The sequence below is a fragment of the Amblyomma americanum genome, chromosome 2, assembly GCF_052857255.1.
Source record: "Amblyomma americanum isolate KBUSLIRL-KWMA chromosome 2, ASM5285725v1, whole genome shotgun sequence".
Lineage (NCBI taxonomy): Eukaryota > Metazoa > Arthropoda > Arachnida > Ixodida > Ixodidae > Amblyomma > Amblyomma americanum.
The window spans coordinates 117140855-117152574 of record NC_135498.1 but is presented as its reverse complement, the minus strand read 5'-3'; the positions used below and the strand labels follow the sequence as shown (position 1 = coordinate 117152574).

Below are 11720 nucleotides of genomic sequence, written 5' to 3'. Positions count from 1 at the left end.
CTGAACGGTGCCACTACAAACGTAAGCGCTCCGAGCAGCAGCGTACGGTAGCAGTGGGGTTAAAGGACACTGTACTCGTTGGGTCGTAAGCTTAAGTTATTTTATACTTCGCGCTCTTCGTTTCCGAGTTTTATTTCTTATCGTTTTCGGAAGTTAAAATGAGGCCATATTTCTTGTGATGAGATTCGGATACAAATACGGCAATGTAAGCAATTTCCGCAATTGTGAGATTTTCGGTTGAATTTTTTTACTTTACTAAAGGGCCATGTTTTTGCACAAGGCATAAAATTCACCGTGATTTTCTCTTTGTGACACGAACAAATAAAAATGTCAGGTTGCACTAAAGAACTGTTTACCAAATAATATATTTAAATTTTTCCACATTTCTTAGCATGATTTCGCTGCGTACATTAAGATCTCCTTCGCAGGACTTACTTGTTCGTGCAAGGCCTGCCTGCAATCGTTTTTAAAATGCGAAAATATCCATTCAGTATCATAGCTATACCATTTCACACGCACATGAATTAGGACAGGACGTCATTAGATTCACACTTGATAAAATTCTGTCAGCAAGACGTCTGGTCAGGCGCGACAGTTGGCGCGTGCTCGAGCTGGCTACCCGAAGCTTTAAGTTCACCTATGGGGCAGGATTATTCCTCCGCTAGTGGTCACATTGGCCAGACTTGGATTCACGCCCAGTGCCGTCAACTAAGCGCAAACGGCTCAGATATGATATGTCTGTCGAATAAAGGGCAGAATGTCACGTGCAAAGGGATAGTTATTACCCGCTTATTTCTTTCGCCCTTTTCCGTCGCCGCTCATCAATTGCGGACCACCATGACTTATTAGTGTACTTGTGAAGTGGCCTAGTTGTTTGAGCATTCACTAGCATGCGGGAGGTGCGGGTTCGATCCATAGTGCCGTCAGGTCCCCGCCGGTGATGCAATGGGTACAGACGTTTCCTTGACATGGTGCTTTGCTCATCTGGGGCGAAGTGCTTGGGAAATGGAATTGTGACCCCACCATGCGCAGAGCAACATACCTGGTGTCATGGCTTTGTTTTGCCTAAAATGCCGTTGCGCCATCATCATCACGGATGAGGAAATGCAAAGCTGGCTCTATCTGGTACAGTTTCACTCGGCCATGTCGTCAGCCGTCAAGAAAGCAAGTGAGGAAACCAACAACCAATCAAAGCAATGTCTGTTTTAGACGCGGCGCCACCCCTAGCCACCTTACAGCCGCGGCATCCAGTGAGGCCGAGTACGAGAAACAATTCTGCTGCAGTTCGTCGCGTAACCATCGCAGAGTTTATTTCCCGAGACTTCCCGAAATAGTGTGGGAAAAAAGCTCGTCGGACATGTAAAAACACCTTCTTGCTTCTCTGTTATTCTTCGGCGCGAATCCACCAGTGTGACATACATACGAAGGCGCGGGGCGCGCTTACGTGAGTGCCACCACGGGCGCGTTCTTGCCGGGACCAGCATGACGACATCCTCCACGGCCTACGCCTCTGGAGCAGGTACCTATGGCAAAGGACCAAATGAAAGAAAACCGAAATGAAATACTACACTAGGGCGCTCGGCTACTGATATGGAGTCCCCCGGTTCGACCCCGAGCGCGGCGGCCGCGTTTCGATGGAGGCGAAACGCAAAGGCGCCCGAGTGCTGTGCGATGTCGGTGCGCGTTAAAGATTCCCAGGCGGTCGCAATTATGCCGCAGCCCTCCACTACGGCCCCCCTTTCTTCCTTTCTTCTTTCACTTCCTCTTTTATCACTTCCCTTACGGCGCGGCTCAGGTGTCCGCAGAGATGTGAGACAGGTACTGGAGCCATTTCCTTTCCCCGAAAACCATTTTTCAATTTTCAACACTACACTAGACACTTCCTGGAAAGTTTTAGTTTGGCGACATTAGCGGGAGGCTTGTCATACGCTTAAATACTGCATGAAGCGCTGTGGCGAAAGCGTCCTAACTTCACGAATGATTGATTTCTCAGCCACGACTGAGGTTGCTCAAAACTTGCCCTCGCGTATCCGCAGGCGGGCAGGGCTGCTCTGTTTGATCGACGGGCGCCTGATTCATACATAGCCTGAAACGCTACGAGAATATGTAATGCTATCCACTTTGGTTTTCCCGCCACCACCAACTTCGCTTAAAAGGGGACAGCAACGTCCTTTTCATGAGCCAGAAGAAAGCAATTTCTGCGCTACAAATGAACTGGAGCTCGTGCGCTTTCGCTTCTTGCAGTCGCTTACAATGGAAGGCCTTTTCCTTGTCTGTAACTATTTGCGACAGCTGGCCACGGAGCTTAGCGCGGATTAGCGCCACTAACAGGCTTTAAGCAAGCTTTGCGACGAGTCCCTTCAGCAGCGCGGCTTTGTGCGCGGCCGCAAATAGACCGGCGCTCTCTTAAGAGGCGTCGTTGTCGGCGCCGCCTCCGTTTGGAGTCAGCCAGGCGTGTCACACTTGTTCGGTCGCGAACCTCGTCGCCTCGTTGAGTCCGCCGCCGGAACGGAAAGTGCCGGCGCTCATTCGTTGTGTCTTCCTGGCGGGAGGCTGTGGACTTCGGCGCTTCCGCTTTGCTCGGCCACTGTTTTGCGACGCGAGGCAGGTGACCTGAAGGAACTTTGAGCGGTCGATGCTCAGCGCCAGAAACTGCGAAGCCAGATCCTAAAGGAGATAGGGAATGAAGTTACACAATGAGAATCACCGCGATGCTTCGCACGTGAGATTACGAGTATTTAATTAAGAACCTCGGACCAGTCTCGTCTGTAAAACGTGAAATTCTTTATTTATGCGAAGTCTTCACCTCCTGCACAAACTGTCGCGAGCGTTTAGCAGTCACTGAGGCGGTACGACTATTAAGGGTCCAGATTTATCTCCAGAGAGCCATGTTGTTCCGAAATTTATTGACTGCGTCACCTCAAACTCTAATGTCACCTTCTTCAATTCCACCGCTAGTGCCTCGCCTTCTATTCATTGACGTCTTTACCAACTCGTACGTTCGGATATTATAACTTTGTGATTGCTTGTTCGTTTACGTTTCACATTCACTGGAGAAAGAACATGAAAAAGAGGAAAGTCATCAGGGCATCTAGAGTTCACTTGATCAGGACAGCTAGTTTTTACAGTTTTATTTTCCTTTCCAGATAAATAAATAAGTACAAGATAGAGAGGCAAAGTCGGTGGGGGCCCAATTCATGGCGGCTCACGTCTCGTTTGGTGCGCTGATCTTGCCGGCTGGCTTGCGACGCTGGATGTTATCTATTGCACATTCGCAGTCATTGACGTGGACGGGTGCGTGTCAAGACCTAACAGAGTCAACAGCACTTCCTCTTTCCGCGGCGTTGAACGTGCAACGTCACGGCTGAAAGCAGAACGGAAGATAGCCGTCTTCACGTCGGGTCCAGCATCAACCCAAGGCTCTTCATCGGGCAGGAAGAGCCTCGTGTTTTTTGGCGTTTGACACCAGGATCTTTCTTTTCCAATTTAAGTTACAACGGTATTTCGGCAAAGGGACCATGTCATGAAAAAGCTCTTCGTTATTAAAGCACTAATTATGTCTTACCGAGTTGTCCGAAATGCGCATTTCAGCAGCGCTTAGCTAAACGCAGGTTACTCAGGCTTTTTAAATAGCTTGTAGCAATCTGCTTGAGCGTTTCGTAGACAGGATAACTGTAGCGATACATAAATAGCACTTGGAATTATAATACATACCGTGAACTGCGTGGAAGAAGGAGTTCACTGACGGAACCATAATGTGCTGGTGAAACCAATAATGGAGAGAACACGGGGGCGCGTGGCCTCCGCGCTTCGCGGCCCGCTATCGACGAGAGGCGGCGAGCATCGGCGGCAGAGGTGCATTCCCGGTTAGCATGGCCGGCTGCTCTTTTCGCGCATGCCGCTGGTGGCGTCCATTCTCGTCGTCTGTGGGCGCCAGTGCTTCGCTAAGCGTGGAGGCCACGCGCCCCCGTGTTCCCTCTCATATTGGTTCCGCCTGTACTTGAAGAACAGTACTGAGCTCTTTAGTTATCTATTTTGGTATGCTCGGCTAGAGAAAAATAAACCCCAATCGTTTTCTAAATAAAGGCTTTCTTCTATTAATTGCGAAACCGTTATCGTCCTTATACCTCGTCGTACTCGTGGTCTTAATGTTTTTATTGTTATCCTTATTTATTACTTCTGTTTAGGCAAAGAACGCACACACTACAAAAAAAGAGCAGGAGAAGTAGATTGCTAACTGCCACCGTAAGAGACACGAACCATCCATACTCCAAAGAAGGGAGAGAATAGGGATAATGCGAGTGAAAATAAAAAAAGGAAAAAAATTCTTCCTCGCCCCTCGACTTTCCCACAAAAGAATCTTCTTGTTCTGTACAGAACACATTTTTACAGAAGAGGGAAGTATTGCAGTACGGAAAATACCTACAACAACGGCCAGAGGACGGGAAAAGCGCCACACATCAGTAACACTCAAGATAGCATTGAGGGATAATGACTGACCAAGATGACAATATATAATCAGGAGTGTAACATTAGAAGAATGTCTTAAAGCTTTACTTGAGTTGTAGGAACGTTAAACTGGCTCTGAAGATGAGTTTATAGCCGGTGCGTTCTGACTTGAGTGAAGGGCCGTGACAAAAAAGAAAAAAAAAAGACTTCTGTAATAAGTTCTTCCGTGATTGCTAAGTGACACTATAGCAGGAATGCATGGGCCTTGCCTCTCCTCATGAACTTCTTGTAAGCAGAACCGAACTGTAATGTCCGAATGTTACCGTTCCTTGAAAATATCCTTTGACACCCTAAACGAATGAGGGATTTTCGCGGACTAATGAAAAGTGGGCTAAAGGCGATATTGCGCTAAAACACACTAATCGAAAATAAAGATGCATGGGCCAGGGCTGTAACAAGAACGTGGCTAACTCCCATTGTCGCCCGACACCCTAAGTTGCTCGAACACATCGAGTACCATGCACTGGCTACTTGCGTCCCTTCATTTTCACTCGCTCCGGACAATCATTCGGTTGATACCCCTTCCTTTTCCCAGTGCATGCAGACTATTGTTACTTCCCCGTCCGACCAGCCTTGGCACAAGTCACGAATAGGATACTGTGAACGCGCAACAACGCTCGCGTAATACATTTCAATACGACCTTTCTCCTCCCTCGCCTTCTGCATTAATCTTTAAAACTGCATAATACACCACCTGTTCATGTTTCATTCAGTTAGCAAAACTTCCTTGAACAAGCCCCGTATCATCAACCGAGAAACACGTTGGAACCGTGCTGCTGAACTGGTTTAATGCGTTCATAGACATGAAAAAAAATGTGCAAGGTTTCGGATCAGCACTCGCCTGGTGCCCTAGGCAGCAACAGTGACAAAACCTCGGTCTCAGACAGGTCATTAAGAACGCGCCTGTGAGCCGGATCTAAAATGGTTTGCGCTCATTCAAGTACACAGACTTGAGGTACAACATACGGAACGGGATGTGCTTCCAGGCTTTCTCTACTGCTCTTGTTTGTGTTTCGCTGCGTCTATTGGTGTATTTGGCTAGCTTATTTGCAGCACATAGCAAAGCATAAGGGGAGTGAAAGGTTTTTTTGGTAACGGTCCTAACCCCTTTTCAGGTATTAAATATCACCTTCTCTGGCCTGCCTACCATTGAAATGCAGGAACACTTCACAAACACGAATCCGTGGGCTCGCTTAACTCGCTTTATTTTCGCTGCCAGAGATAGCATAGAGTTTATGTATAGAAGACTAGGACATTGCAACCGGAGGCGGTTAGGAGTTCAGTAAGGTACTTTCCGCACATCGGCAGCACTTTCCGTGGGGAGGGCGCACGTGTTCGACGGACGATAGCTGCTGGCACAAACGCGCACACACATACACAGGAAACTCCAGGATCTTCACCGGAGCCACCATCGCACTGGGTCATCATCTTGGCTCCGTTGACTTCTCCACGTATCCGGCGGCGGCTAAGGCACTTCCGGCACCAGCACGTGTACATAGGCACCGAACCCTGAGGCCTATGGTAGGCACTTGTAAGCTCTAGTCTGTTACGTACTTGACTAACGCGGAGAACGGGGGAATCTGACGCAGCCTCCACATTCATACAGAAGTTCTAAGGGCTAACCACTTGCCTTTTTGCCTTTAAATGGCCCCAGCGTTTGAGGAAGGGAGAAGACTCGCGCTGTATGCACTACGTAATAAACGATCACGCGTACCACCTTCCGGGTATTCTAATGCCTGAGGTGGGCGTCCTCAGCCAGCGAGAGCGCTAGCGTTCCCTAGCAAAATGCACCGGAAACATCGCAGAGCGAAGATTCATTATATTTCATTAAGTGACATTCGAGCCACAAAAATAGATTGGGTTTAACTGAATGTTTTGCTGACGACTAAAGAAGTTTTTCAGGAAGGAAAAAAAAAACGATATAACTGCTAGTTTGGCTTGCGCATACTGAAGGAAATTAGAATTAGGTCTACTAAAAGCCTGTTTCTAGTAGGGAATTCGTATTTGGAGATTTTCGATTTAACTTAAGTGCGCAACATATTCTTACGTTGAAAGTGCAGGTTAGATGTTCTCAAATGTCAAGAACGTGGTCAAGTCCAGCGGAATAGTGTGTTATAAGGGGGCCACGACACATTCAGCCTAGTAGGTTAACACATAACATAGCTACAATTGCCCCGTTAACCCACCTGCCGCTCCTTTCTGTTTTTCATTGTATTCAATCTTTCGTTTTAGTCCCGAACATTACGTTGATAAACAGTAGATGTTCTTTGCCGCTAACAGTTAATTTTAATATCACCGAGTACACGAACTCGATAAGACCACCATCCGTTTACACGCAGCTTCTTCACTAAACGCGTGCCTGAAGACACTGAGGTAGGCTTCCGTTCAACACTATGCTGTGGCCAAAGACTTGTCTCCCCTACACAGACCTAAGTACGAATTTGCATTGCAAGGTGCTCCGAATTAACTTCCAAGAAATTGGGCTGCACGTTTCCGTTTGCGAAGTCACTCTCATTCACTCATTCACCAACACACTTCTGCGGGGCGGAAAACTTGCGGTAGACAGCAGCTTCGGCTAATTAATTCAGCTTTGCTCATTGCTTTCACGCCAAGCAGTCGTGCCGAGCTTCCAGAAAGCAGCGACAAGCTCTTATTGCACATCCAGGCTTGCGGTATCGCCAGGCAGTAAATTTTCTTGAGTGGGCTTGCAGTAATTTCGGCCATTTTTGTGGAGCCTTCAAAAACTAATCAGTATAAACCGCGAAAAGCTATTTATTCAAAAAGCGATTGAGTCGGGAGGTTTAAGCTCGATCAATCCTTAAATTTCAATTGTTGATTTGCTTGTTTTGTGGCGCCGGTATATTTTGTATCTTGTATTTACGCATGTGATTCCGGAATACTTGTACACTGAGGTCAAATCGATGTAGTATCCAATTGGAAGCGACAAACAGGGGTGACAGCGATACCGCATATCGTTGGCATTCTCCCAGTATCGCGGAAGCTTCAGCTTTAGCTGCGATCTAACCGAAGGTGAACCTGAGAGGACGCCCTCTTTACCTGAGCCTGTGCCAATCCACGTGCCTACAATTCCTCACGGAATGTACCCGAGCTCCGAGTGCAAGTTCGTGTTGGACCAGCGCTTGAAACCGTCCTTTGTGAGTCCATGCTCGACGTGTATTGTGGTCACATCACCCGCGACGCGACGCGGCGGATGCTGCTGACCCCCGAGTTCGGAGTCCGACTTGCGCCGGGGTCTCCTGGGCGCGCAAGACGCGTCAGCCGTCCTCTCCTCTTCCTCGAGGAAGGAGTCGGACACGTCACTGCCACCAGCACCACCGTTGACGGCGCCCTTGTGGCCTTTCTTCTTTCGACGCCGAGGCCTCTGCGGGGCGTTCGCGGTCGCCGATGCTGCAGCGCCGTTCTTGGACGGAAACGCCGAACGGAGGTCGTGGAAGCTCCAGGACAGCCGTCGCCGCCTTTTCCGCTTCGGGCGGATGTTTCCGTCTGGACTGAGGCACACCTCCTCCTGGGACACGGCGTCCGGGTCGTGCACCGTCGTCGTCGTCGCTATCTCTTTGCTAGTGCGGTGCGCGCGCATACGGCTGAACAGCTTGCCTGTCCTGAGCCGAGCCCGGGTCAAAGAGGTCTTGAGGTTGGACAAGAAACCCGGCTTAGACTTTCGCTTGGTTAGCTGGGGCTGCTGTTCCCAGCGGATGGCCTTGGCAGTTCGCTGCGGCCTCTGCACTGGCTGAAGCGTTGTCGTGGTGACGCGGGATGAGCCGGAGCAGTTACTGAGCGAGGCCCAGTCCCGAACGTGGCCGTGCTTGTTGAAGCTGATTACTCCTGGCGTCATGACACCGCGGCTGATTCCATCGCACTGCACAACGTCGATGACCACTTTCCCGTTAGGTATACTGTCGCCGCACAGTGACTCGGTCGTCGACGTGTACGCGTTCTTCATGGTTTTCCCATGCGTTTCCAGCTGCTTCTGCTCCTGCTGTTCCCGGTACTTGACAGCGGTGAAAGTGTGGTGATGCTGTGTAGAGTGGTGGCTCCGCTCGTGGTGCTGATGGTGGTGGTGCACCTGAGCTCGCGTGACGTGCTCGTGACCGCTCTCGGCGCGCCCTTTGACGCGCCCGTCAGTAGAAAACGAATTCGCCACTGAACCGCGTCTCAACCAGTGAGCTTCGGAGTCGCATTCGCTGCTGAAGTTCATTGTCTCCGAGATAGTCATCTGACCACGGCTCTGACAGCGGCCGCTGGGCACCAGCGTTCGCCGGCTCGAGCTGCACTCAGAACACGCTGAAGAAAAGTCACAAGAGCAGCAACAATCCGAGTCACAACAATCATCGTCCTTGGTCATAGTACCTGCCTCTCGTGTCTGGCAGCAGGAGTCGGAGTGATACCCGGACAGCGAGCTATCTGATGTGCCGCTTGGCGGCGTTATGGTGGCAGCTGTTGCAGTGGTGTTTGCTTCACGAGGTTTCAGCTGCTCCGGCGTTATCACTGGCTCCTTGACAGGGATCCTGGCGGTATCTTTTAGAAAGTAGGTGTACGATGTTACAGTGGTCTTCTGCGTTGTTGCCGTCGGTACAACGTTCTGACCAAAGTAATACGTAGACTGCGGTGGCCTCGGAGGAGGCGGGGGTTCAGGAGGCGCGGCCGGGACCTCTGCGTTGACGAGGTCCTCTTTTGACGCCTTGGCACTCTTAGATTTAGAAGAGAAGTATCCTGTGTCATTCGTCGGTGTCTGAGCCGATGACGAGGACTCATCGAATGATTCTGGTGCACCGCTGCGACCATTTGCGGCTGGGACGACGTTTTGGAAAATAAGGCCGTCCTTATGATTGGTCGTTTGCAGAACGACATCCTTAACAAGGGTATCTTCTGTGGTCACCGTCACATTTCCGGCAGAAGAGTATGACAGCTCAGACGTAACAGGCCTTGGAAGAGCGGCACCGGCATATTTCTTGGAAAGATCCCTGTATTTGTAAGAGTTGGACTTTCGGCGCACCCTACGCTTTCTTTCTTCGCTTGCAGAAGATTTGGATTCAGTGTCCGTTCGCCGAGACACTCTTTTAGAGGACCTCCGAGGTGATTTGAACCTCCTGTCTACCACCTCTTGATAGTAACCGCTCGCTGACGCAGTCACCGAGGACTGTGGCTCGTCTATGGACGAGGTCAGCTTTCGGCTGCTCGGGTTTCGAGCAGTGTAAGATGACGCTGTGATTGACGTCAGGTCGCTGTAGTCGTCGGGACGTTTGCCGTTGGGAACAAGCACTGGTGCAGGTCGTGGTCTGTCCAATACCACAACTGTGTCCCGGGCTTCGCCTAACGAAGAGCAAATAAGAAGAGCATCTTCCGCTGATGCGCATATGAAACCGTGGCACTCCCATGTCGATGGCGCAGCGACCTGCCTGAACAGGCAGGCAAACACGGGCGGGTGCGCTAGTCCCACAAGAAACCTGCGTTTCGCCGACAAGCCAAGATACCAAGACCGGTCGACGACGTCTTCCGAGCAAGCCAAGGGCACGAAGGCGGCGCCGATCGAGCGCCTCTTTGCCAGGCGTGCGCTGAATCGAAGCGCAGCCCAAAGTACGATATTCGCAGCGGGCGTAATGACTCGCGTGACGGCCGTCACAGCCCGCCTAGTCTCCGGGTCTTCGAGGGCCTCGGCGACAACCAGACCGTAATGGGAGACGTCCAGACGTTGCGTGAGCGCCAGCGGGTGCACGGACCGTTGGCTCTCACCCTTTCGCCTCGCGGCGCTGTAGAGGTCGAGCAGCGGCTGCTGCAAGGCCTTGAGCCCGCGCTGCTTGGATTTGGACTGAAACCTCGTGCAGCCCAGGTAGCGCACGAAGAAGCTGCGGCTCGAGTCCTCAGCGGTCACCACTTCCTCTCGCTGCTTGAACATCGCCAGTTCTCTCGATTCGACCAACTTATCTCCAGCGTGTACAACCATTCGTGCTCAATCCTTTTGCTTCGTTCATATCCTGTTGGGATTGTCGTTTTATCCACGGGGGGTGGACATCGCGCACTCACTTCGAACACAAGCACAGCACACGGGACACAAGCACTGCCGGGGGCTTCCAGAAACGCAGGACCGGCCGCAGACAAGACCCGGCGTCCTGTGACGTACGGCGGCGGTAATCCTCGTGCTCTCCGGAGATGCGGCGCCCTTGCATGCAGGCAAGGCACCGGAGTGTCGTCGTTGTGTCCTTCTGCCTCCAGCGGACGGGTACCTTCGGCGGCGTCGAGCCTAGCGGTAGCCGACGCCGCGCGGTCATGGTGGTCGCATCGTCACTCGACGTCGGCTCGCGCGCGCAGCAGCTGGCGGGGACAGGGCTCGCACGGACGGCGGCCGCTGGCGCTGTGGCGGCGACCGTGGGAAGTGCGGTTTCTCCGCGACGCCGAAGCAAGAAGGAGCGCGCTCTTTCTCGGCCGAGAGGAACTGGATTTCTCAGGGCCGGTCCCGCTCTCTCCGCTGGCCGTCGTCATCGAGCGAGAGCGCCGGGCGAAAGTGGTCCGTCCGCCAGGAGGCAGCGACAGCGGTCCGCGGGTTCCCGCCGCTACAGCGACAATGACCATACCCTTTGGGTAACGGCCCCGCCGCGGTGGGGGGGACCACCCACGGGGGGCTCGCCTCGCGCCTTCGGAGCGCGCAGAATCGCCTTGATGATCGCCTTTCAAGTACCGAGCGGCGGGTCGTCACGGACAGCGCTGTGTCCGACCGTTGCGAACCGATACGAGCCGTGTACGGGCACCTCGGTGGGAAGGAAGCGGGCCCTCGGCAACACGTAACGGGACTCCCATTCACGCGGGGGGCGCCGGAACCTTCTCGACGCTGGCGCTCTTCTTTCCAGTCTCCTCTCTTTTCCGAACCGCGCAGAGCGTTCCTGACGGGCCGTCAATCGCGAAAGGCACCGCGTACAACATAGGAAGAGAGTTGCAGAGAGTCCGCGGTGTTTGTTTGGAAGGACAGACACCGGACGGGATCTCCGTGGTGCCGGTGTCCTTTTAGCTCGCCGCCTGCGTAGGGGGGAAGCGTAGCGGGACTCACTTGATAACTGCCGATACGCGGGTTCGTGACGGTCGATGCCGCCCCGTCTGACTGGCGTCACTTGACATTTCGGAGCCTCTATCTGTCGCGAGTCGTCTTGCTCCGGCCGGGGAAAAAATGAAAGAAGATTTATTTTCCTTCGCTTCCGGGT

General features: G+C 52.1%; 1 protein-coding gene across 1 annotated transcript; it reads right to left on the bottom strand.

The window, feature by feature from the left end:
* Positions 1–5689: 5689 nt before the first annotated feature.
* LOC144121769 (uncharacterized) lies at positions 5690–11262 on the bottom strand. The gene has a single exon (XM_077655160.1). The coding sequence runs from the start codon at positions 10469–10471 to the stop codon at positions 7601–7603; it is 2871 nt and encodes a 956-aa protein (XP_077511286.1). The 5' UTR covers positions 10472–11262; the 3' UTR covers positions 5690–7600.
* Positions 11263–11720: the final 458 nt, after the last annotated feature.

Coding starts and splice junctions, on each gene's coding strand:
- LOC144121769 (XM_077655160.1), bottom strand. CDS start 10,471: ATGGTTGTACACGCTGGAGATAAGTTGGTCGAATCGAGAGAACTGGCG.